This window comes from Oreochromis niloticus, linkage group LG23, assembly GCF_001858045.2.
Source record: "Oreochromis niloticus isolate F11D_XX linkage group LG23, O_niloticus_UMD_NMBU, whole genome shotgun sequence".
Taxonomy (NCBI): domain Eukaryota; kingdom Metazoa; phylum Chordata; class Actinopteri; order Cichliformes; family Cichlidae; genus Oreochromis; species Oreochromis niloticus.
This window is the reverse complement of record NC_031986.2, coordinates 24481190-24507390: the sequence shown is the minus strand read 5'-3', so window position 1 is coordinate 24507390 and position 26201 is coordinate 24481190. Positions and strand designations below refer to the sequence as shown.

The following is a 26201-nucleotide window of genomic DNA, read 5'->3' as shown; positions in this document are numbered from 1 at the left end:
GCTTTCACACAGTAAACAACCACCCCTTCTATTTATTTTATTTTAGACTTGCCACCGACCCCGGCTTCTTTTACGGGATAGCTATTATTCAAGGGAGAATAGGTGTAGGCCCCAGCCATAAATTCCAGCAAGTGGCCCTTGGAAAAGGGGGTACCGCTCCGAGGAATTGACTGCGTGCTCTGTGATTTTACTCCACTGCGCTGTGACCTTTTGAGTCGAGACAGAGTCATTTGTTTGCCTGACAAGAGCTGCTCTAATAATTCAGGCAGACGCCGGCTGATGAGCCAAACTGTACTCGAGTACACCTAGAAAGGAGAGGCATTTGTTTCCCGGACGCAGGGAATACCCTCCCACCGCAGGCCCTTTGATTTCTAGAAGTCATGGCCCTCCACAGGAGGAAGATATATCCTGTGTGTCAGCGGCTGTTAGTTAATTTACACAGTGGCAAAGGTGTTTCTCTCAGGTGACTTGCTTTGAAATTTCAGAGCTGAAGCGAGCACAGAAAGAAAAAAAAAACACAGGTTGTGCAGACTGTGCATGATTTAGACGAGGTAAACAGTTAAAAACTGCACGTTTGCGACCAGGAAAGCCATGAAAATTAAAGTCAGATGTGTTAGTTAAACAAACTGCTGTGTTTGTGATTTAAAGTGAAGGGAAAAGGATGACTTGGCAGGATAAACAGCCGCTGATTTCCTCACAATGACTCTGCAGAAATTGGGGGAGGGACGCTCTGAAGCTGTTTTTCCGTTAAATAACCCCATTGCAGGGCTCTCTTTCTGGGCTTTTCCACTCAAATGAGTCATTGTGAGGTTTTTGAAAGGACCCACAGACAACAGTGGGAGGCCACGCTTAATTACCCCACTGACTGAACTGTTGACTTGCTAACGTGGTTGTTAGATACTTCCACGAGTAAATTCACTGATGCTTTTGCTCACTGCCATGCTCACCATTTAATTTTCACCATAGTTTACTTTTTAGACTTTTTGAGGAATTAAAAAAACACATGTGACCTCCCAGCTCCAGTTACACCACAGAAATCGTGCTAGATAACGTTATTAGCTAACTTTACTAGCTATAAGTTATTAGCTACTAAAGCAAGTCAAGTTAATCGTATGTCTTTAGAGCTACAGAGAAAAAAGGGTAGGGTGCAAGCTCATCTTTTATCAAGAAAATTGCATTAGTGCTTTGGCAGTTCTTCAGCACTTCTTAGCCAATATTTTTGACTAAATAGCCAGCATCACCTGATGACTTAGTACTCCATCATCTCATCCAAATATGGCCACTTTTAATTTACTGATTCTACTAAGCTAGCAAGAGATAGACCTGATGTAAAAATTGAATGGGGAAAAAAAGGATTTTGGTTAAAGTTAGTGAGTGAAATTTTGGTATTTTATTAATCTGTCATTCAACACTAATTAGCTAACAAAGCTAGCAAGCATTAGCTGATAACTTCCCTTTTTTCCTAATATGGTCACTTTTGCAACTTGTGTCACTATGAAACTAACTAATTGTATCTTTGGAACTGCAGGGAAAAAAGTTCAGTTCAGGTTTTATTAAGTGAAATTTGAATAAGTTATAAGTGCGATGCTCACAATTAATTAGTAGGTATATTTGTTTTACCAATCAAGTTAGGTGGTGTTAGCTGGTGACTGACAGACTAATGTGTTGAATCTATACTGTAGGGACGTTGTAAGCCCTCCTAAAACCCTACAGTGTTACATAGATCTAGATTAACCTGACATGCACGTCCCTGAAAGTGTAACTACACCTCAGGTTGGCGCAGCCTACAACTGCCTTGCTGTCAGTTCCTCTTATGCATTTCTATTTCCTTTTTTTAATGCATTGTTGAGAGAATACAAATAATTTCATCAACATAAGAAAATTCTGAATCATGTTAGAAGTTTACATTATAAAATTAATTAACTGTCATATTTGTAAGTTTAGCAATTGGTATTTCTGCCTTTGTGTCTTTATAACAATTTCCCAAGTAATGAATCCCCTTTTTAGGCCAAGAACTGTGACTCTTAGAGACTAATGTTTTCTCAGAGCCCTACACAGCTAAATGTGTGAACAGCAAATGTTAAGCTTGACTAATAATGATTTGCGAGGACACATCAGAGGGCTGTAGGCGTGAAAGGCTGCCATTACGTGCCTCATTTATCACCTCAACTAAAAGAGGTTTGTGTGTGGTGAGGAGCTTCCCATGAGGCTCCACTGCTGTCCTCTCACACCTGTTACTCTGATTCATCCTGAAGACAGCAGGCACACCTGTCAGTCAGACTCCCTGCTTTTTCACTAGAGGCAGTAAATTGACTTTTGGTCACTGACAAACTCAGTGAACTGAAGGTTCATCAAAGTCTGCAACCTACAGCAGCCAGATTGTTGTTGGAGCCAAAAGGTCAGAGGTCTGTCTTCTGAATGTGCCACTAAATTATTAAAAAGATACTGAAGACATTATACATGGGGCAGGACTAAAGACTCTATTAAGGACCAAATCTGCACATGTCAGTTTAACAGGTAAAAACATTAGGTTTTTCAGAAAATGTACTTTAGTGGAAATAATCAGAATCAGAACACTTTATTAACCCCTCAGGAAATTATATGGGTTACAGTTGCTCCAAGACAGTAACAGCACTGCAGTGCAATACTGCAATACTGCAATGTAAAAAGAGTACAAGCAAAAGACTTAAAACAACTTACAGTATATACATTTAATGATAAAGTTATTCTTATTACCATTTTTATTTATTAGCAGTGCATTTTAGCACTGAAAAAATCAAAAATTTTAAGTTGTCAGAATAAAAAAAACCCAGAACATTATGATTTCATTGGTTTCTTTACACGACTTCCAGTCAATTCTTGATATGTAGACTCTTTTTAAAAAAAAAAGAATTAATCCAAAGATTTGTTGTGGTTTTGGTGCAAGCTAGTCCTGAACTAGCATTTCTACTGTGATACGATTTTGCTAATAAAATAAGCAAATATACTAATATTAATAAGCAATATCATTTAGCCAGCTAACTGTCAGTTAGCCTCACCAGTCTGGCGATGTTTAGTGCATAACATTATCTGATAAAGTAATTTGAAAATGAAGTTATTTAACTTATATTACTTTGTTTTATATTAAAAGACCAAAAGATATTATTTTAGACCGATATACCAGCATAATACTAACTGATTACCTGTTTTGGCTCTTGTTGAGTAGGAGGCATGTGGCAAACTCTTATCAGGTTTCTAAATTTATAAACAACTTAAATGATTAGATGTCTGTGTAATTAATTTACACTGACTCTCTTTCGTGTCATGTAAATCGCTGGCTATCCGTATTTTTATCTTTAAATGCATGGGATTGTTGCCAGTGGTGCCCATTGTTTGACAACAGATTTACTTCTGCTGGTTTTGGATCCAGTCCAATCTGATCTGCCAGGCTTACTAAAGAAACAGAAGGAGGAAATCAGGTTCCCAGATGTTTAGTTTTTTCCTCCTTAAAGGAAAATCCCAGTCACACTATAGAAGCTGAATTAAGAGTCCTCTTCATCTCCATCTCAACTTTGAAGATAAAGTTGTATTGTTCCAACTTTTTAAACCATGCAGCAGCTCTGAATAGCAGTGGTGGAAAGGTCAGTAGTCAAATAAACTTTGATGACATGAGAGCTAAGACCCCCACCTCCTTATCCTCTAACCCCTTTAACCCACAAACTGACCCCCATGGTGACCCCCGAGTCCCCCCCTCCCCTCGGCAGTGGAGCAGATTGAGTCGTGAATAGCGGGAGTTTGCAAGAAGACAAAAATCTCGTGTGGTGAGCTGCTGCTCATAGTAAAATCCTCTGACATGTTTGCTTGGTGCTCTGTGAGATTATCTCACCCATTCGTGGGTGACTAACGAATGGTGGTTGGCTTTGAGCCAATCACAGCACCAAGTGGAACTAGCTGATGGTTTATGTTCAGATTTTATAGCAGCACCTTCATTCACAGATCATTCACAACTTTTTCTTCTTCAAGGAAATATTTGATGATATTTCCTCAAATTCATGAAACTATAGATGATATAGTGGGCTTTTATTTGTGTATTACAATCACTTCCTGCAGTCCAACACAGTTTAGCTAAATTCCAACTACAGTTTAAGAGACTCAGTGAAGAGTCAGAAGTCAAAGAACTTTATTGTGTGACTGACGCATTTCGGCGTACAGCCCTGTCAGGGTCATCAGTCGAGGTCCACAAGTTACAGTGTGTTGGCTGCACAGTGCGTGTTTGTGCACTTGCCCCCCTCAGAGTAATTTTTTCCATATACTTATGAATTTACTGTCCAACCAGGATGCTGGCAAAGCTTTAAGGTGCTGAAAAAACATCTTCAGAAATTAAGAGTCCAGAGTTTTTGGAATCTTGAATGGGTTACCTTTCAAATAGTATCTTATATGTCGATTTATGCTGATTTTAAAGTGAAATTTCTGCTTGGAGGTGGAAACTTTATAAAAAATAGAGGTTGATATTAACAGAACCATAACAGAACTTGGTTATGTTGGTCGATGTAAAGAGGTTACCTTAATACCTGTTAGACATGTATTAAAACTACTTTAAAAGGTTCATTTAATATAGCTGCTGATCCATTTTGAGGTCTTGGCCTAAAAAGGCTCTCTTTGGGTATTTTTCAGGAACTTCTAAGTACTCTTAAGTGCTTCCAGAGTGTTTGTGGAGTGTCCTCTTCCTGGCCTAAATGAACACTTTCTTTCGAGTGTGCTCAACTTGGTCGGCTCTAACACCTCTTTTTGTCTCCTCCTGCTTTTGCAGCTCTCGACCATGGAGACTTCACCACAGAGAGCCACAGATAAAAAAGACAAAATGGACGGTAGCGGATTCACCGACCTCCCAAAGAAACCCTCACCCTCAGAGACCAGAGGTAAGGCACTTCTTAAAACTTTCTCCTTAAACCAGTGACTGAATTTGAGTTTGGAGCCCGGCATCAGGCCTCACCACGCTGTGAACCGAGGTCTCCCAAGTGTTCAGCCAGGGGGCAAAGAGGGGAGCAAACCAAGTGATGAAATATACATTTCAAAGACAAGGCGCCAACTAGGGAGCTGATGCTCGTGGCTCTCCTCAGATACCAGCAGCAGTCAGAGGTGACTTACAGTAGATGTCTGATAGGAATCCTAAGTAGACCAAAGCTCAGATGAGCATCATTAATGGGCATCAAGGCCCGGCGTCTACAGTCAAGGAGTGTGGCACCATTTGTAAACGCTGATGAGTGGATAACATGACAAGAGAGGTGGTGGTGATGGGGGGTGTTGGGGCAGGTGAATGTTTGTGTTGTTGAACTAAATGAAGAGTAGCACCGATGCTGTCTCACAAGGGAGGGACCGGCAGAAAGAGAGAACCCATGTTTTAAAGATGTCAGCGAACGTGTGATGAAAGCTTGGCATAATGAGGCTCAAAGACCTTGTTCTTACCTCCAGAGTATAAAGGCAAAAAAAAAAAAAAGTGGAGCCGACGACACGGAGCTTCAGAGATCGACAAAGATGCAAGCCGATGGGCCGGCTTTGAAATGCAAATTAAACGTGTGATTTAGTGACATTTTTACTCATTCATGAAGGACTTGGTGGCCTGCCATTATAAAGAAACACTCATTAATTGGTAAAGAAGCGACAAAGCTGGCAAAGCGGCCCAAAAGTCAGCACCTTGCCAAATCACAGAGGACTTTCTAGTTATTGCAGCTTGTAGTTTTATTGGATATTATAACTCAGTGCGTTGTTTGAATAGAGACGTAGAGGAAATGGAGTTGGTTTCCTATCATTTTCCAACAGTTAATCTTTAATAATTCAATGAAGAATCCAGCAAGTGTTTAGCCTGCCTGTGCCTTACCTTTCGCAGTGTTTTTGCAACTGTATGGACTTGATAAAGCCCATAAAGTAAATGGGCTTTATTTGTACTCATATGATTATCAGGGATAATTTGATGAAATTAATAATAGTGATTAGTTAAACCGGTTTAAACCACAAATCAGAGGTCAAACTGAAAGCCTTGGTCACACCAACATTATTGCAGTAAATGTGGGTTAAACTACAAAATAAAACTAAGCACGAAGCCTTTTGTGCAAGTTTTTTCTAACAGGAAACCCTACAGTAAGTGAATTGTTGTGTTTGTATTGTATTACTTATTTTGTACGTCTTATTTTTTGCCACAACACAACCTAAAACTGGATTGGGTCAAGAGGTAGAGGAGGCTGTCCGGTAATCGTATTTGGGAAGGATGGTGGTTCGATCCCCATCTTCTCGGTGCGTGTTAAAGTATCTTTGGGCAAAATACTGAACCTGGAGTTGCTCCTGTCTGAGTGACTATTAGGTCCTGAGTGACATCAGTAAATTATTTACTGAGGTCATAATTAATGTGAGAAGTAGGCTCATGTTCCTATAGACTTCTAGTAATGACACTTCTGTTTGCAGTCACATCCTGTTGGATGAAAGCATGATCACTGCACTTCACTTTTGTCATATAATATAATGTGGATCTGCTAATAACTCATAAACCACAGTCTATGCTCAGTCTGTAATAATGTGTACAGGTCTCTGCAGGAGGACTGGATATGAACAAAGATGAGTGAGTTAGGGTGAGGGGATTGCTGGACATTTTTACTAGCCAGATGTTTTGGGGGGTTGTTTTCCCATTAATGGATAAAATCAATATTTTTATTTTAATTATATTTATATAAAATTATTCAGCCTTTTTACAGTTCCACTTTGCTAGCTTTATTTTAGAGCTTAAAGTAACTGAGATTTGCAGAGACGCTCGATTATTACCTCAAATCTTGGTTTCACTGGCCATAGAAATGTGAGCCACTTTACCCAGACTGTACAAAAACAGATTGGTATAAAAAGAGATTGAATGAGTTTGTATAACTACAGGTTTAGATATGGAATTGTAAATCATCTTTTGGCTGCTCCCTTTGGGGGGTCTCTACTCTCACCTCCACACTGCTGCCTTTCCTTCTCTCTCGCTATCTCCTAACATGCCTCTCCCCTCTCCTCTTCCTCTGTCTTCGACCAACAGTCGTACAGTTTCCAACCGCCAACAGGAGCGGAGGCATTTGTTAACTGAATCAGCTTATACCGGCGTTCAACTTCATCTTATAAGAGAAGCCATTTTATCTCATGACTCTTTAGGGTCCCCCTCCCTACAGGCCTGCTTTCTTCTGATTGGCTAACTACAGAAGTAAAAAATAACAATGGTTACTTTTAGATACATGTATCTGCTTTTCTGAAGCTTCAGTGATGTTTAATCCAACGTTGTTTTAATGACAGAAAATAAGGAAAAGAAGAAGATGAAATTGTGTGAGTACCTTCAGCTGAGCCACATTTAGACTACATGAATCACCTGCTGAGGTATTTTCATGATGAATGTCTCGTGAAGTGACATGAGAGGCAGAAAGAGATGCATGTTTTAAAGATGTCAGTGAACGTGTGATGAAAGCTCTCGATAATGAGGTTAAAAGACCTTGTTCTTACCTCCAGTGTATAAAAGGGATGAAAAAAAAGGCCTGGTGGAGCAGCTCTGACGTGGATGCAGAGTGATGGGCCGCGTTTGAAATGTAAATACAGCCAGTGATTTGGTGACATTTCTTCTCTTTATTAATGGAGAACTTGGTGGCCTGCCACAGTGATGAAGAAATACAGCTTTAATTGTTCATATGAGAATACATGTTGGGTTCAAGTGAATGGTGCTCCATTTCTGGACGTGGACTTCTTTAATATTATAATAAAACCACACGCTTTCTTCTTATGGCCAACACTCGGACACATTTTTGCACACTGGGTATCCCCTTAGCCTATCCTTTCAACATGTAGGGTAGCCATCTGGGCACTTAAGGAAACTTACTCTTGGACTTTCACCCAGGAGACTGGGGATCGGGATTGTACTGCATGTCAGACCCAGAAACTGAAAGTAAAAACATGAACATAGCCACTGTGACATTATTGCTTTTTTAAGCATATTTGATGAAAGACTGCAGTTCTCAGCGAGTTCCCAGCTAACAGTACCTAGCTTAGTTGGCAGTTCATTATCCCATAAATAAAACTACAATAATAATCTATAATTTCAATATGTCCAGATTTTAACTGTGGACTGTAAGTATAAAAACAGGACATTTCTGCTACATGGCGATTCATCTAAAGTGAAAAAACAAACAAACCAGGAGCTTTTACTGACCACAAAAATCACCACTTCAAGCAGTTGGTGACCATCTGTCAACCATCCGTCGTAAGAGGAAAAGTGAATAGTTGCTGCACCAAAAACCTTTTTACAATTGCTAGTGCAGATGCTATGCCAGCCTGAAGTTTGCAAACTTAACAAGTGGAACATTTTGTGTTCCACTTTTCAGTTTCATTACAACTCTGAGAGCAGTTGGCAAATGTTTCTAGACAAGCTGACATCTTCTGTGCAAACTGTAGCAACCGTAGCAATCTACTACCAACAGAAGCAAATAGTGCCGCACCATATCGCACCGTATCCCACCGTATCCCTCTTTGGAATCAATTTCAGCATGTGACTGCTAGCAACCACTCACCAACCGGAAAAAAACATTTTTCCCTCATGACCAGTGGTTGCCAGATAGTTGCGAATTGATCTCTAGGCCTGTGTGACTGAGGTCATTCTCATTTTGTTGACCTTTACAACAAAAATGACATCACATCTACTGGTGCAAGCTCCACTTTGTTTTTAGTCACCTCCAGCATTTTGCTGTTGTCACAAAAGCACCATAAGAATAGAATAGAATAGAATAGAATAGAATAGAATAGAATCGAGTAGACTTGCCCATTATTGTCATTGTAAATGTACAACAGAATAGTAACTGCAAGTATAAATGGATGTGGCTGTGTGATGACATCAACATTGGTGCTCAAAGCAATGGGGTCTTAAGAAAGCTGTAAAACTCAAGATAATTCAGGTGAATTTATGCCATTGTTAATGAGAAAAGCCAAAATTATGTCCTATTTCTTTGCATTTTTAAGTTTTTTTAGAGCCACCCAGTGGGCCAGATTAGACCCTAGGTGTATTTGACATCCCTCAAGTCTCTTTTGATTATTATTATTCTCATTTGTTCAAAGATCTGTCAGATTAAAGTCTTAAATAGAGAAAATCGATTGACTTTGAGTCTTTGAGAAAGCACAGCTGCAGTTTGCTGCATCTGTACCTTCTTTGGAGTGAAAACAGTTCGTGTACCTCGTGGCAGAAAAATGAAAGAGAAGCTCCATTTTTCATCCAGAATAAGCCCGCTTTGCATGAACTCCTCTGACCCTCAACACAGCTTCAGCTGAACTTTAATAAGCCTGCACTGTTGTATATTTATATGTAGCCATTTTTAATCTTCTTCCTACCTAAAATAAAACGTCTCTCCATAACTCTTCCTCCCTATCAGCCTTGTGTTTTAATCTTAAATAAACAAGAAGCTTCGATTCTCCAGCCCGCTGCCCGTCTCCACCAATCAGATATCCAGCCTCGGTGCTAAAAACCACAACCGTCTGCCACTGCGTCTCGACAGAGCAATTACTTATCGTGGTAATATGCATTATTATTCCTGTTGCCAGCTCCTGATAAGTCAATATGCAGCATGAGAGGGAGGCAGATGAGCCGAGGTCCTTGAACCTGAGAGCGTATTTCCAAACAAAGCTGGGAAAAGTGGAGGATATACGGCTGCTGTTCGGCGTCTTTTATTGGCAGCATATGCTTTACTGCTGTCTGCAGCATTCCTGTCACCTAAGTCATGCCCACCTCTGAGCCTCGGCTCCATAACAGCCCGCCCTGCTTTATATTCCCATCCCGCGTTATTTATTTAGAACAATTTCCTCTCTATCAAAGGACATGGCTAATGCCGAGTTTTAATATGTTATTTACACATAAAAACAAGCTATTTACAGCCGCGTACGGGTGCAGAAGGGAGGAAAATGAATGGGCCCCCGCGCTCCCTCTCCGATCTGTTATATCACAGTTTAACAATCTGGATTGCTAATAGAACCATTTATCATGGAGCGGTCATTTATTTTACGTGAGCGGCCCGGGTCCCGTTCCCAGAGGCCTATGGAAATGGGGTGCGCATATAATGAAGCTCAAGTGAGAGTCACTTTGTTTAAAAAGTGGGGACGCCACGCTCCGAGTCAATTAGGATGGACCCAGGTGCTCCAGACGCTCCTATCTGCTCCGTTTGATGATCCGCCCTACCCCCTCGCCTTCCCCTCCAGGAGATTTTTTTTTTTAGAGTGAAACATAAAATAAAACTCTGGCATGGCGGCTCCTGGACCAAAGTTTGCTGTCATTTACCAACACTCGGCCCCGGCAGCGGGGTTTTAAATAATTTTTTAAAAATCTGAACTCCCCTCTCCTCGCCTGGCCGAGCCCGAGGCTCTGCTGCCCAGTTAATAGATTCAAATGAGTGCTTGTATTTCCTTTGACAGCACGCATCTGTCTGCTCATACAGGCCGGGCCACGGCACGCAGATTTACGCCAACTCTGGGACCTCTATGATTTCAGGCCCATTCTCATAACTGGAGGTATTTAGAGGGGGAAATATTACTGAGAAATGTGGGAAAATGACAAAGAAGCCACCGAGCTTTTATTGATGTATGTGTCAGTTTGTAGACGCGGGCCTCGGAGGATTAAAGTCGCCCCGGATTAGGAGTAAAATCCCTCCCCCCCCCGTTTATATACATATATGTTCAGAGACATTTTATGAAGGCTGAGCTGAAATGTGATTTTGTTAAATTTAGAGTTATTGCCTTTTTTCAGGTAGTCGAGGAAACACATTAAAGGCACACTTGATCCATAAAAGCTCCCATACTACCTGAAAGTCATCCAGTCTGGCCAGTTTGTGAATATAAACACCTTTATGCCTTTAGGCTATTCAAAAACTGTTAGCAATACTAGCTAAAATTAGCTTAGAATGCAGACTTCTAATCACTAATGCCACCAAACAACTGTCTCCCAGCATGATAAGACTCAACATAAGGGCAAAATACTAATGCTGATGTGGCTCCATAGCAGATTTGGGTAGAGATCACATTAGAGACCAAGCTTAGCAAGCTAACTGCTGCAATCAGTTCAGATTTTTAGCTAAAATTAGCTCTCTTCCTTAACGGGTCTAAACCAATTTAAACCAAACTTTGCATGAACATCCTCACGTATACAGCAACTGTTATGCAAAGTAACGTAAAATTTTATTCATATAGCACCTTTGAAGACAAAAGATCACAAAGTGCTTTACACAGAAATACAAGGCATGAAACAAAAACAGATAAAAAGTTAACCAAATGTAGTTCTAAAAAAATGAGTTTTTAGTTGTTTTTTACAAGACACTACTGAGTCCACAGATCTTAAGCTCAGAGGGAGAGAGTTCCACAGTCTGGGGGCCACGGTGGCAAAAGCTCTGTCTCCCTTACTTCTCAGCCTGCCGTAGGCCCTGATCACATGACCTCGGGGACCTGCTAGGGACATAGGGCTGTAGAAGTTCAATAATGTAAGCTGGTGCTTGTCCAAGAAGAGCTCTAAAAGGCAGAACCAGAATGTTAAAATGGACTCTGAATTCAATGGGGAGCCACTGCAGCTGTATTAGCAACGGTGTCACATGTCAGTACTTACCAAAAGTTGAATCTGTTCATCTGGACATAGCGTTTTGTGGGAGAAACGTTTCGTCACTCATCCAAGTGACTTCTTCAGTCTCAGCTGACTGCAGGTTTCCCCAAACCTTATAAACAGTACATTTGCATAATGACTGAAACCAGCCCACTGAAGGAACAATGGGCTGCCCATTGTTCCTTCAGTGAATTTAAAAAGTAGGTACACCATGGCTTCCAAGAACATGCCCATAGGACAGGTATTTCCTTGTAAACAAGAGTGGCCTACAGAACACTCAGTAATCTCTTACTAGGAAAAAATGTGTATTTCCCAACCAGTTGGCAAAAACCTCCTTGTGTTTGCTTTGGTCGCTAACATACAGCTGCAACCGTTGTTTGGATGGAAGTAGCAGACAACTCTTGAGGAATGTGAGCCTGACATCATGTGAAAAACCTCGACATATGAGCTGTCGTTATACAGATACAGACAGTATTTATGCTCTTTGCAGTACAGTATTTGTAAATCTGCAGGTCCAGTGGCTGGACGTGCCAATGAGATCAGTTTGTCTGGATGTTATGCTCACCTAATTCAACCTTATCACTAGGTCCTTTTAGTGGTGCTTCTAAGGATTTCAGTGATACCACATCATCCATCACTTCAAGACACTTTTTCCTGCTTTGACTTCAAAGTTCATTCTTGGGAAATGCAGTTTTTCCTCCTGGTGTATTTAGAGTATTCTTCCCGGGCTGTTCCGATCTAACAGCGTGGTCTTCATCAGTCTCCTCTCCTGCTGTTTCCAGGGGCGGGATTGGTCAGTGAACCTGAGCATTTTTAAAGCAAGCGTGGTATGAAATCCTTTTACATGCTCTGAGAAAAATGGAGGCTGCATCCCGGTGGTTGTGTACTTATTTATTAGTTTATTCTTATCTGGCCCCGGAGCTGATCTGAAACCAGAGTTATTACATGTGAAAACCATGTGACCTTTAAATCCTTCACCGGCTGCAGATTTCTCTCTGTTCTCGCAGCGTTCAGCCGGAGCTCGTCGCTTCCTCTCAGTCTGTGTCGCTAAACTAGGCCAGAGGAAGCTACTGGGTGCTGCTAATGATTTGATTAACTGGTTTCAGCGCCTCCTGACATACATCTTACAGAGAGTGAGTTTGTCATTCGGGAGGGAGATTGATGTGCCGTGGTCGGCGCCCACCGCCTCCCGCCCATCCGATCCCTCCCTGGTCTATCTGCTGAGCCCGGCTGGTCCTCCGGGAAGGAGCCTAAGTACTTAGCACCTCCTCGGCTGCCCCGGGGCAGGCTGGGTGGGGGGGGTGTTGAGGGGGCAGCACACCTAAATAGGCTGTAGCATTCCTGAGCACATATATTCTGGAAGCCTGTCAGGAAAAATGGTCAGTTAACCAGTTTTTAGCTAGAAATGTATTTTAATTAGCTAAAAATGATAAATATTTCTTTGTTTTACATCGACGCAGGTGGTTATTTCTGGGTTTTTTTTAGCCAAAATAAAGAAATTTTAAGATTTAAAACACCAAAATTGCTTTTTAAAAAAAACAATACTAATGTGAGACGAGTTGCCACGTTTTCTTTGCCCTCACTAAAGTGGTGTGTTTTTTTTAGGAATTTAAACTAATCCTCTGATTGGCCGTGACAGCAACCGGCCTCCTTTAAGGTGCTTAGCAAGTACAAACATCTGCCTCGGGTCTCACAGAGTCAAACTGGAGTTGGGCAGAAACAATGGGATCACGCCGAGCTCCCTCCGTTAGATGAATGGCGACGTGGCTGGGCTGTGTAAATAGTATTTTAAGTGAGCCGGGTTCGTGATAAGGACAGATCTCTTTATCGGGCCGGGTGGACAGTGAGTAATTGATGGTGGCTGGATGCGCGGGGCCCCGCCGCGGGCGAGCGAGCTGCACAGGGAGCGCTCAGGGGGTCAGGCCCGCTGGCAGAGAAAAATGTGACAGGGAAAAAAAAGCTCAGCGTCCACCTCCTCCTCCAAAAGGACGGCCACTAATCTTCCTGAGAAGAAGAAGAAGAAGAAGAAGTAGGAGGAGGAGGAGAAGACGGCGAGGAGGAGGCAAAAGAAGAAGAATAGGGGGCGGTTCTTTTCTCCTTCTCTGCCTCTGTCTAAATGAGGCCCAGCCCAGGGAGACCAGAAAAAGAGCCCCCTGACATCAGATCTGGATTCCTGCACAGACGAGCAGAGCTGACACTGAGCGCTCATGCTAAGCTCATTGTTAGTGTTTCATCATAAAGTGACCCTTAAAATCAAACTTATTTACAAAAACGTTTTTTCCTTCAAGTCCTCTGAGTGCTCTTTATCCATCCAGATCAGGGATGCCAAACATCTGGCACAGGGGCTACAACCGGCCTGCTTGAGGGCCCACTTCAGCCCACTGGATGGATTTACACAGTGTTAAAATCATAATAATAAATAATCTTCTCTGCTCTTCTTGGAATCACTGAATGTTTTCAGAGAGGTTATTATGCTAAAAGTTAACTCTTTAGCCTCCAAAAGTTGATTCTATTCATCTGGACATAGCGTCCCTTATAAACAGTACATGGCTGGGAGGTCAGTTCCTTGATCATAATTATTTATGATCAAGGCCAGCCCATTGTTCCTTCAGTGGTGCTAGTTTCAGTCAGTATGCAAATGTACTGTTTATAAGGTTGGGGAATCCTGCAGTCAGCTGAGACTGAAGAAGTCACTTGGATGTGTGACGAAACGTTTCTCCCACTGAAAACGCTACGTCCAGATGAACAGAATCAACTTTTGGAGATTTACTTACCTGGATGATTGAGAATGCATCAAGACGTTAACCCTTTAGCCACTTGAGATCAGTTTAGATAGGAAGTAAAATGAGTTTTAGACCGGGCCACGGCACGCAGATTTACGCCAACTCTGGGACCTGCTCTGTAGTTACTCCACCCAAACACTCGTTGGCGGCAGAGTTTCTCTCTTCAAGCCGACCTGAAACGTAACAGAAGAACCAATGAAGAAGTTCCTTCTAGCAGGTAGATGGCCTTCTGATGTAACCCAAAGGGGAGTTGTGTCTCTGACTGGAATTGAACCAGCAACCTTGCACTTGCCAAGTAAATGTGGAAGAACCAGTAGCTGGAAATGCACAGAAGGAAGTATTGGAACTGAACAGACCAATCACAGTCATTGTGGGCAGATTACAGGTGTTTCTGGATCTTTGGGTCACAGCTGCATCACCACACATCGTTTTCCAGAGCTTTACCTGAACTAATATGTCTGTACCGAGGCTTTAAAGCAACATGCTCTGACAGGGAATACAGAGAGATAAACATTAGACAAATTTTGGACAAATTTCAAGTAAAATTGAGACAAATGGAAGAGACAGTTCAATTAAAACTTGGCGTGTTACTAAAAAGAATAAAAGCAACACTAGAACAAAAAGAAAGAAAAGATGAACAAATGACCAACAAAACACCAAAGAACGTGTTTTAAGGAGCCAAGAGCCTCGAATGTACCTGCTGGGCTGAGCTCAGATTAAGCCTGAATGTGTCTGCTCTGACACTCAGGAGCAATGTTCCCTCTAAGCTGCGCACGTGCGCAATTGCGCACTGTTGGCACGGTCTCTGCGCAGAGAAAATCTGCGTTGCGCACACAAAAAAAATTCTAACCTGAATTGAAATTAAAGTAAATATGTGCCAACATCGGTGTTTTAGCTAGCAAAGCGTCGTGGTTGATGTGGAGTGAAGCCACGTTAATGACAACGTGTACAACCTTTGGAGATGTGAGCAGGACAGACGAACAATTGACGGAAAAAGTGTGGACTTTATACCAGTTTTTAAATTGTGTTGATAGGCCACGTAAAACCAGAGTTATGATAAAAAAAAAATGCAATGTTTGGTTTTCTTCCTGAATACTGTCGTTGTTCATATTTACTGCGGGAAGAAACGGTAAAAACGGCGTTTTATAAGGAAAACGCTCGAAAGCGCTCTCCGCCTGTGAGCAGAGACGAAACCAAATCACTCCACCCTTTCCCATTGGTCGAAAAATGTACCATGTCGACCAATCAAAACACGGCATTTAGTTGTTAAGAAACGGGAGGAAGTTTTAGGAGTGACGATGGTGTTTTGAGACGTGAGAGATTTGCAACGTTTAGCGCAAATCTTGTGTAGTTAGTGTGTAGTTAGTGTGTAGTTAGTGTGTAGTGTAGTCAATAGTTTTGTTGTGTGTGTCAGAACAATGAGGCGACTGCTGAATGTTACAGGTGTTACAGGAGTGATACATCTCCTGTTGTCAGGCCTGCAGGTATCAGGCTGTTGTTCTCCTTTATCTCATAGTGGACAGAAATTATTTTTTGGAGTGGCATCAGATTTGATGCAGAACAGCTGATTGTTTTGTAAATATTTTGAAATGTTTGTTTAAAAAAACCGCCTTGGCTGCATTTTTAGGTAAACAGCTGCAAAAACTTTGTTGTCAGAGTTTTATTTTTTTTTTAAAAAAAGAAAGAAAGTTGTGTTTTCAAAATTGGAGTTCAAGTTATTTTTACTTCCAATAGTGTTAACATACTACACAGGTCAATGAACAAGATTTTTTTTTAAATTTTCATTGTAAGTGGGCTAAAGCAGTTAATTAAAAGTAGTCTAACAGAAATGTAAATGCTGTAATTTTATTATTTTAATAAACATGTAACTTGGATGGATTCGACGCTGGCGTGACCACAGTGCACACGTCTAATGTCGCTCACAGTGGTCCACGGGATCGCTCAGGGAGAAAAATTAGAGGGAACATTGCTCAGGAGTGTTTACTTGTTGTGTTTACAGGACTGTTTGCTGATCAGCTGTGAAAAATATCTAGATTTTTCTCAGATTTGTGTCAAAAGACGTGATTTTTAAGCCTTAAATCTGGCTCTATGTGTCCCCTGAGCACGGCCCCTCAGTGCAGTACAGTTTCCAGTAATCACAGTGGCTCTCTGCATTTCCACATGTGAACCCGCTGCGTATACAATCATCGAGGCTAATGGGCTTCCTACACACACACACACACACACACACACACATTTCTGCGGCTCTTTGTAAACATTTAGCTTGATGACTTTCCAAGATGCCCTCGTACCATTTTATCTGAAGTTTCCCTCTGGGGACCGGCTGGTCCGTGGAGCCTCGAGATTAGATGAACTGAAGTAAAAGCAGAATTATTTTTTTTTTCAGATTTCGTCTATTTATAGGCGGGTACAGATTGCTGGATAGAAAAAAAGAAATTCTTCTTTCAGACACTTTTTTTTCCTTGTTAGTTGTTTTCAGACTTGCGAGCAGTCATTAAGGAAACTTGTAAAAACATGGCCTAGATTCACAGGATGAACGGCACCTCACATCTGCTGGGAATCTGGCAAGTCCACACCAAACTTTGGCACTTTTAATGCCTCATACCTCCTCTTTAGGCCATTTCCTGGCACCTTAAAGATGATCAGACATCTCCTGTCTAGTTTCCTTTTAACAGAGAAAACAGTAGATAAAGAGAAACCCAGATTAACACAACCAGAGCTGAGAAAGTGGCGTTTTGGGCTTGAGGATCAAAGTATTTGAGGCTCTCTCGGTCCTGAAAAATACAACCACAGGCTTCAGGCGACGTCTGGAGACACTGAGGTTTTCCTTGCACTGGATCCAAAAACAACAGGCTGCATTCCTGCAGATTTACAACTGTGGGGAGTGAGCGCTTGGGAGCGATGTATGGATGTTTTAGAGGATTAAGCCAATACTCCCCCACCACCACCACCACCTCCTCCTCCTCTATGGTGTCCCTCCTTTCCCCATCTACCAGACTACAAATGAGCTCTCCGCCCCCTCTGAGAGGTGGCCTCAGAGGTTTGGGGGGCAGGTCCCAGGTTTGTCTGGGCTCAGCACACAGACACTTGCATGGGGACCAGCTGCTTTGTCACCATTCAGCTGAAAGAGCTATGACTAAATGTATGTGTCGCCTTCTGTGTTTGGAGTTTGGGAGGTGCAGAAATGTCAAAATTCTCACAAATAAGCCACCAAAATCAGTTTGGTTTGGACCACTGTTGTCATAAAAGATTTTTATGTATATCTGCAGACAATATGATGCTGATTACAGCAAGAAACTGCATGGAAAGAGCAGGAATGGTGGAGGAGGGTTGCAAAGACTGCAGGAGCAGCAGCAGCACCTATAGGCTTGCTGACTCATCATTGCCATAACTTTCAGCACATGCAATCACATGCAAAGTCTGTGCAATCAGGTGAATGCAAACAAATCTGAGTTGATTAAACCTCGCAGAAACACATAAGCTGGGATCCTCCTGACAGGAACACCAATATGAAACAGAGGAGGAGCTTATTGATGCACATATTGGAGAACAGTGAGATGACTTGATGGTAAATCCTGAAAATACTTGATTACAGCTATCGGCTGGACTCATGTCATCCTGGTGGCTTCCAGTGTGACTGCGTAAATACCCCATGCTAAGTATGAGAGCACCATTATTGTCTTGTTGTGCATTTATACTCTGACAGAAACTGTAAATACAGACTGCTAATCCAGCTATTAAATACAGCCTACCTCCACCAAGCTGCTCCTTTCATATGAACGACTGTCATGTCTTTGGTGATTGATCCTGATGCTGAAAGAAATAATAAAACCTTCTTTTGATCAAAGCGGTCCTGAACAAGCTGATGTTGGTGGGTTTTAGACAAATTAGACTTTTTCCAGAAACAGAAACGCTGATTTTAATGAAAACATAAAGACACAAATTCATCTATTTGTTATCTGGTTCGCTGAATGCTACTTAAAAAAATATTTAAATCAGCAAAAGTCTCTGCTACAGTATAGATAACCCAGTTTTTTTCCCCGTGTGCCTCTAAGATTTAAGATCTGAATCATCTGAACTCTCCACTGTCTGTTTCTGACAAAAAAAAATCAGTTCAAGTGCCTCCCACTTTAAGCCAGCTTCCCCCTGATTGGTTGCCACTTCTAAACAGAGGAGGATGGGAGGAGCTTCTGTGTCTGAGGTGACCATATTAGTTATTTCCCCCACTCTGTGAGATCATGCAGAGCCAAGAGTAGAAAAAAATTGTCTGAAACTGAGTGTTTACATCAGTCTCAGGTTTGAGGCTTTGATTCACAGGGATGAACCATTTTTAAGATGAACGTCCACCAGTGGAACAAGTCATCTTCATCAGAACAGCATTCAGTCCAACACAAGTGGGAAGAAACTGAGCTTTTCAAAAGTAAAACTAGATGCTAATTTAATAAAAACTTTCTCAAAGGCAGCTGAGGAAGCCAGGGCTCAGCAGACTCGAGACCTGTAACTCAGTCAGAGCTGCTCCGAAGCTCTAAAGTTGACCACAGATCCCCTCTAAACACAGTGGTGGTAGTGGTGGTGGAAGGGCCATCTTACTGTGTATAAACAGGCCGTAGCGGTGGACTTGCTGATGAAGACCCGGACTTCTTTTCATTACTGCAGGCACATCTGCACGAGTCAGACAGAAAACATGTGGAAATGCTGCTTGTGTGTGTTAGTTTAACTTGTGACCCCCAGTGCAAACAGAGGGATCAGTGTATGTGTCACTGTGGAGGCCATATTTGCAAAGCGATCAGAGCGAGCTGAGTAAACCGCCAAAACAAACAGGTGGAGTAAGACAGCAAGCAGTGATGCTGCAGGCGGGGGAGAGCATACAGCATACAGTTATTAAAAGATCCTCATTATCCAGCAGACCCCAACCCTGCACTCGTGCGCATGTGATTGTTGGCTTTTGAGAAATATGTCCTCGAGTCTTAGCGTTTCAAAAACGATCAAAATGATTTGAATAGTTTCCAGAAAAGCTTTCAGTGTTTCTCTGAAACATGAGGCAGGAGGAACATGCCTCTGCAGCTTCACCAGGTCATTAAATGTTAAATCTTTATGTTTGAAACTCTGTGATTCTGACATTTTTGAGGGCACGGCAGAAACTTGTCTGCGTCCACTGCAGGAGCCTCCTCCGGGTAACAGGAGCCACTGGCATGTGTTTATATGCCACTGCTGCAGGACTTTAACTGTCGTCTTCTCTTTGCTTCATTTTGTGTTTGAGGTCTTTCAGATGGCTGAGGCTGGTGGTTGGAGGTCTCTTTCTTCACTCCTGCTCACAGCAGATCATCTGACTGTCAGAGGGTCTCTCTGTTATACTGAGGGCTGTTTGTGCTCCTGTTTAAGTTTATTTCAGACAGCTTTGATGTGAACTGGTGTATATATGAATTGAAGTTTGAGGCTCTCGATTCTTCTCCCTGGATTTTAACAGGAGGAAGCTTGAGCTGTGGTCAGGTAATCTTATATTCAAGAAAATATTTACATCCAAAGTGCTGACTTTAACCCTTTGTCACAAAAGTATTATACATACCAATCAAGTATTATACCTTGATTGGTATGCATTTAGTTTATACCAACCATATTGTTCATAACGATTAATTATCTTAAAAAAAAACCCTTTTTTTATATTTTAGCTGCATGTTATTCAGAATTGCTTCATGAATATAAATCTAAAAATCACTCCTTCCTCTGTGCAGAACACTGTGCAGCCTCATTTCTGACATAAGTCTGAACCTACCACCTCCTGAAGGTGAAAGGCATGTGTTCTCACCATGTTGTTCATGCACTGGATTATTTTTACCTCCTTAAATCACTTCAGCTGTGACCAAACAAGCTGTTATACTAGTTACAATTGCTTATATTGTAATACAGTCATTAACTATAGCGGAAGGTTTCACAGCCGAATGTCTCCCCTCGTTTCTGTCGAGGCCTGAGAGGAGATGACGGGGCAACGCTCGGGGTCAGACTGCTCATGTGCTGCTGATCTGACCTAGCTTTAAATCAGCCTGCTCCCACAGGTCCAATAAACTCATGTAGCAACTGTTAGCTGCTGCTGGTGCTTTAAATCTTTAGCAGAGAGTCTGATTCTAAACTAAAACCCATAAAAATTAAATGTGCTTTGGTTAGAGTGGTGTAAAGAACCATGCAAATACCGGAACAGTGACTGTAGGAAAGCAGAGGGGATTGGAGACGTTGCAGATGCAGAACATTTTCCTCCCCTTCTTCCCCTCCCTGCCAGCTGATGGAAATCCCCAGACCTCTTTCCCTCCAAAACAAACACCAACCGCATAAAGTAAACCTTAAAACACCCTCCACATGTCCTCACATCAGCTCGTCTCAGGTCAGGTCTTATGGAGACGACAGCGCCCTGAAACCTTTACCTGCCCACAAATGTGGACTGCTACCCTTGCTGTCTATCAGCAAAAATCCAATTATTCCACGTTATTCCAGGCTAAAGCTAAGCATGTTTTCCATGTTAGTGAAGGCCTGACATGTCAGGTTGACAGAGTGTAGTGATGGGCCTACAGCCACAACCTCCGTCCTGTGAGGCAGCCGCCGACTGAGCTCCAGCGCTCTTTACACAGTTACTGTGAAATGAGAAGAGGCACGCTAATTGCCTTGTAAGTATTGCAGAAAGCAGCTGGAGATTAGCAATAACAGCTAATTAGCAGGGCTGCACAGAAAATCAAAGCTCGCACATGAGGATAAACACACGGTCTGGTGTTTGCCCGCCGATTATAAATCTTTATGAAGCACCGGCTTGTCACGTTCATGGATTTTTAAAGCTCCGGTCTGAGAGACAGCGAGTCGGCTCGCGTTTCACAAACTTTCCCCTCTTAGCACCAGCGCTCGGCTGCAAAGCCGGCGGCCCATGGCGACCGTTAAAAAACACGCCACAGATGACGCGGCTCTCCGCTCAACACTGAGGAATATTTTCCCTCGTAAACGCGCTGAAGTAAGTGGTTTACACGCTGAAAGCCCATGAAAGTGATTAGAGCCTCATTAAGAGGCCTTTTTGTTGGAGTCGGACATCAGTTCTAACACTCTGAAATGACTCTTTAAAGGATCATGTTCAAAAAGACGTGGACAGACAGGATGGTCTCAATGAACAGGCACAGGCTGCCCGAACATGAAGTTGTAGAAGTTGTAGGGCTGCAAAGGTCCCCGCCAACGGAAATATGCAGAGGACACTGGTGGGGGTTGTAGAGGTAGGATGTAAAAGTCTTCAAGATCTTTTCAAACCGGAGAAACTGAGAGACACGTGATTCTCTTACAAGACTTCCAGACCCCAAAATCACCTGGTTTTATGATCTAAATGCAACTGGGACCATAAAATTCATCAGCAAACACTTTTCTGAGGTCATAAATTGAGTGAGAAGTTTGGAAGTTTCCTGATAGACTTCTAGAGGACTCGACCCCATCGAGCTATTAGAATGAAGGTTCAGATGCTGATTAAATATAACACTTACTAGTTTTTTGGATCCATTCTCATCCTGAAGATGCAGTTGGTGCGTCAGCCGTAGCAATATTGGCCACCGAGAGTTTTAGAGACCTAAAGGAGGGGTCACACATGATGTAATTGGCTTTCTACTCACTGGTTTGGTTTAGTTACTAAATACTGCTTTGTTACGTTTAGGAAAACACTGTATTTTGTGGTAAAATGCAACCGTTAGTACTGCATTAGCCATGTCCTGCTTTGAAGCCTTGACTTTAACCTTGTGGCCGTCAAGATATTGTTCTTTTAGAGCCAATAGTGCAACGGTACGCCCCACTCTAAAGCTAGCCCTGCTTCATCCTCCATTCTGACACTAATGAAAGTGTAATTTACAAAATGAACATTATGTTTTCTTTAAGAAGACTTTAAACCAGTGACTAAGTTCATAAATTCATCTGAAAAGTGTTTACTGAGCTAGGAGATCAGACGAGCATTGGGTAATAGTCTTTGTCATAGTCTTTAATATGGGACACTGGAAAAAACACAGGTTTACGACATCTCGTCATTGAATCCTGGTGATATTCTGCATTTCTGCTGTTGTCAATAAATCCTGTGATTAGACTTTCCCAAAGCGTACTGGTTCATTCTGGTTAAAGAGCGTTGTGTCATCACTCAGGGGTTTATGACTATCAGTCTGAAGCCCTGAACTTTTGATCTATTTAAATGGAAAGTGGCCAGATATGAAGGAGATACTGGAATTAGTAATCCATAATAAGTAGTAAGTTTATAGTAGTCATATAGCAAAGTGTGACTGTAATTCAGTATAACTGGGATACTATATTTTTGCCAGGAAATCTAGACTGCACTGTTTTAAATCCATAGTGACAGATTAGATTGGTTTATGGCACTTCAGACCCAGACCAAAGGAGTTACATCCATTTTATTTACATCCATTTTTATTTCATTTCCTACAGACTAATATTACATTTATCAATCTTTCATAAAAACATCTGAGTGAGCGAGCAGGAACACCTGCCCATCACAGGATAAACACTCCTTAAAGCCTCTGTTTTTTCTGTAAATGGGATTATTTCTCAGTAACGCCTTTTTCTTTCCTTCTTTTATGAAGCTTTAATCTACTTACTGAAGTGAAGCAGTGGAGGAGTGAAGGTGAAAGGGTTACTCGTATTTGTTAACCACCTGTATGGAAAAAGCATTAACAGACGGAGAAAATTTACCAAAATCACGCCTGCTAAGACAACCTTTATTAGCTCTGTGAGCCCATCATCACTCATAGATCGCCCTGATTGATCCTCCTGGCAGAGCAAAGCTCGGGGACTTACAGAGCAATCTGAGAGACGGAGGGGAAGCCCGTGATTAGGAAACGAGAGCTCGGCTGAGGGGATTGGAGAGTGGGGAGGCCTCTTTGTGAACGTGGGCGGGAGGCTGCCTGCAGTGGTTTCGTGTCAGCCCTCGCGGTCACTTAGGCTTGTGTTTCCTCCCGAGCTGGCGGTGCTTTCAGGAGGAGCCGTGATCCAGTTTCCCCGTCAGTAAGAAACATGCCATTACACCCACCCTGCTGTTTCCCTGCGCTCCAGGAGCCGGAGGTGGGAGCAGATTAACTCCTGAATGACAAACTGTTTGGATTTAACTCCTCTTCTCTCCTGTAGTGATCACACAGAAATTAAATGTTAAAACTCAGCTTCACCGTTCTCCACGTCTACAGGTTCAGTAACTGTCAACGTCTTCACATCCGTCACATGTGATGCTAAATGCTAGCACATACTTAATGACCATTAATCAAATGAATGAATTTTTGGTCTAATAATTTATTTTTTTCAAAATTTGGTCATTTGGTTTTTTGGGGGTTTTTTTGGATGTTTTTGTCTTGCTAAAGATGAACTGATTTATATATATGAAAAAAAAACAACAATATGGGTATTGGTTAAATATTGGCCTAGTTGACTGATATTTGTACACCCACCATCCAATGTTCCCTCTAATTTTTCATGTGTCTGAGCGAACACACAAACTCCCTGAGCGGTCCCTTGGACCACTGTGAGCGACATCAGACGTCTGCACTGTGGTCACGCCGGCATCGAATCCATCCAAGTTACACGGTTTATTAAAATAATCAAATTACAGCATTTACATTTATGTTAGAGTACTTTTAATTAACTGCTTTAGCCCACTTACAATGAACATTTAAAAAAATCTTGTTCATGACCTGTGTAGTATGTTAACACTATTGGAAGTAAAAATAACTTGAACTCCAATTTTGAAAACACAACTTTCATTCTTTTTTTTTTCATAAAACTCTGACTTGTATTATGAATCTGTGGTCTGGGAGAGAGTCCTGTAACTCTCTCCCTGCAAAATACAGTATATAATGACCAATGTTGGGCAATTAATTATATAGTTACTTCTTCAAAAAAGTAACTCAGTTTTGCAAACAACAAAGTTTTTTGCAGCTCTTTACCTAAAAATGCAGCCAAGGCGGTTTTTTAAACAAACATTTCAAACTATTTACAGAACAATCAGCTGTTCTGCATCAAATTTGATGCCACACAAATTATTTGTGCCACTCCAAAAAATAATTTCTATCCACTATGAGATAAAGAAGAACAACAGCCTGATACCTGCAGGCCTGACAACAGGAGATGTATCACTCCTGTAACACCTGTAACATTCAGCAGTCGCCTCATTGTTCTGACACACACAACAAAACTATTGACTACACTACACACTAACTACACACTAACTACACAAGATTTGCGCTAAACGTTGCAAATGTCTCACATCTCAAAACACCATCGTCACTCCTAAAACTTCCTCCCGTTTCTTAACAACTAAATGCCATGTTTTGATTGGTCGACATGGTACATTTTTCGACCAATGGGAAAGGGTGGAGTGTTTTGGTTTCGTCTCTGCTCACAGGTGGAGAGCGCTTTCGAGCGTTTTCCTTATAAAACGCCGTTTTTACCGTTTCTTCCCGCAGTAAATATGAACAACGATAGTATTCAGGAAGAAAACCAAACATTGCATATATTTTTATCATAACTCTGGTTTTATGTGGCCTATCAACACAATTTAAAAAACTGGTATAAAGTCCACACTTTTTCCGTCAATTGTTCGTCTGTCCTGCTCACATCTCCAAAGGTTGTACACGTTGTCATTAACGTGGCTTCACTCCACATCAGTCATGCCGCTTTGCTAGCTAAAACACCGGTGTCGGCGCATATTTACTTTAATTTCAATTCAGGTTAGAAATTTTTTTTGTGTGCGCAACGCAGATTTTCTCTGCGCAGAGACCGTGCCGCACGTGCGCAGCTTAGAGGGAACATTGCCATCATCCTCCTCTTTTAGTGAGAAGGTTAAAAAATTCAGCAGGGTTTTGTTGGGTTCTCTGTTTGTTTGGCAGGATTACTCAAAAAGTGAATCAACTTGTGATTAACTTCTGGAGGATTTGTTGGAAGGACACTGTATTGAGATCGGATAAATCGGCCCACTTTACTGATATCTGTCAAATATCAGCAGACATCATGAAAGATATTCTAGCAGCTAATCTCTGATCTTTAGCATGAATTTGTTTGTCGTCTACAGGCTCAGATGCTGCTCATAAACTATGGTACTCTGCCTGTTCACCGGTCTTTTATTTTAGCTCCCTTTTGCTTCCCTACACTCCTGGAGCTGGAGGTGGGAGCAGATTGACCCCTGAATGACAAATTGTTATGATTGAACTCCTCTCCTGTAGTGATCACACAGAAATTGAATGTTAAAGCTCAGCTTCACCGCCCTCCACTTTTACAGATTAAATAAACTTAAACCTCTTCACATCCACCAAGTGTAATACTAGACCTTAGCTGACACTAATGACAGTGTTTTGAGGTCAATCTCATCAAAATTGATATAAAAGGTGAAGTTTGTATCCCTCTCCTGTATCTGTTTTTTCTGGCTCCAATTTATTCAGGAAGCTTTTTTTTTTGGACTAATTGTTGTCCTGATGTGCTTTGTCTTCTCACCATTGGTGGTGTTTTCTCAAGCTAATTAGCCACCAAACCAGGCCAAACTGGGCCTGAAATAAGGTCAGGAAATATGCAGATAAGAGCTCTTTCCCAATAAGTCCAAACATGAGTCATTAGTCTGGACTTTTAAGATGAATCACTGCGATGATTTATCTTTTTTTTTGTCTGCATATGCTTTAAAGAGGAGCTATTTTTTGGTCTGAAATGGTGCACTTGATCCCTCCACTTCCCGTGCTTTTGTCCCGTTACGATTCGCTGAGGCAGGTCGAGATGAGGTGCGAGTCAGCGTTTAATTGTGCTCTCATTGT

General features: G+C 41.8%; 1 protein-coding gene across 2 annotated transcripts in view; it reads left to right on the top strand.

The window, feature by feature from the left end:
• LOC100709465 (zinc finger protein GLI2) overlaps positions 1–26201 on the top strand; it is a 94595-nt gene that overhangs the window by 8444 nt on the left and 59950 nt on the right. For both annotated transcript variants that reach the window (XM_005459169.4, XM_019352253.2), the window contains exon 2: positions 4790–4898. In XM_005459169.4, the coding sequence (XP_005459226.1) occupies positions 4799–4898 (100 nt within the window). In that variant the 5' untranslated portion in view covers positions 4790–4798. The remainder of the gene's footprint in view (positions 1–4789; positions 4899–26201) is intronic.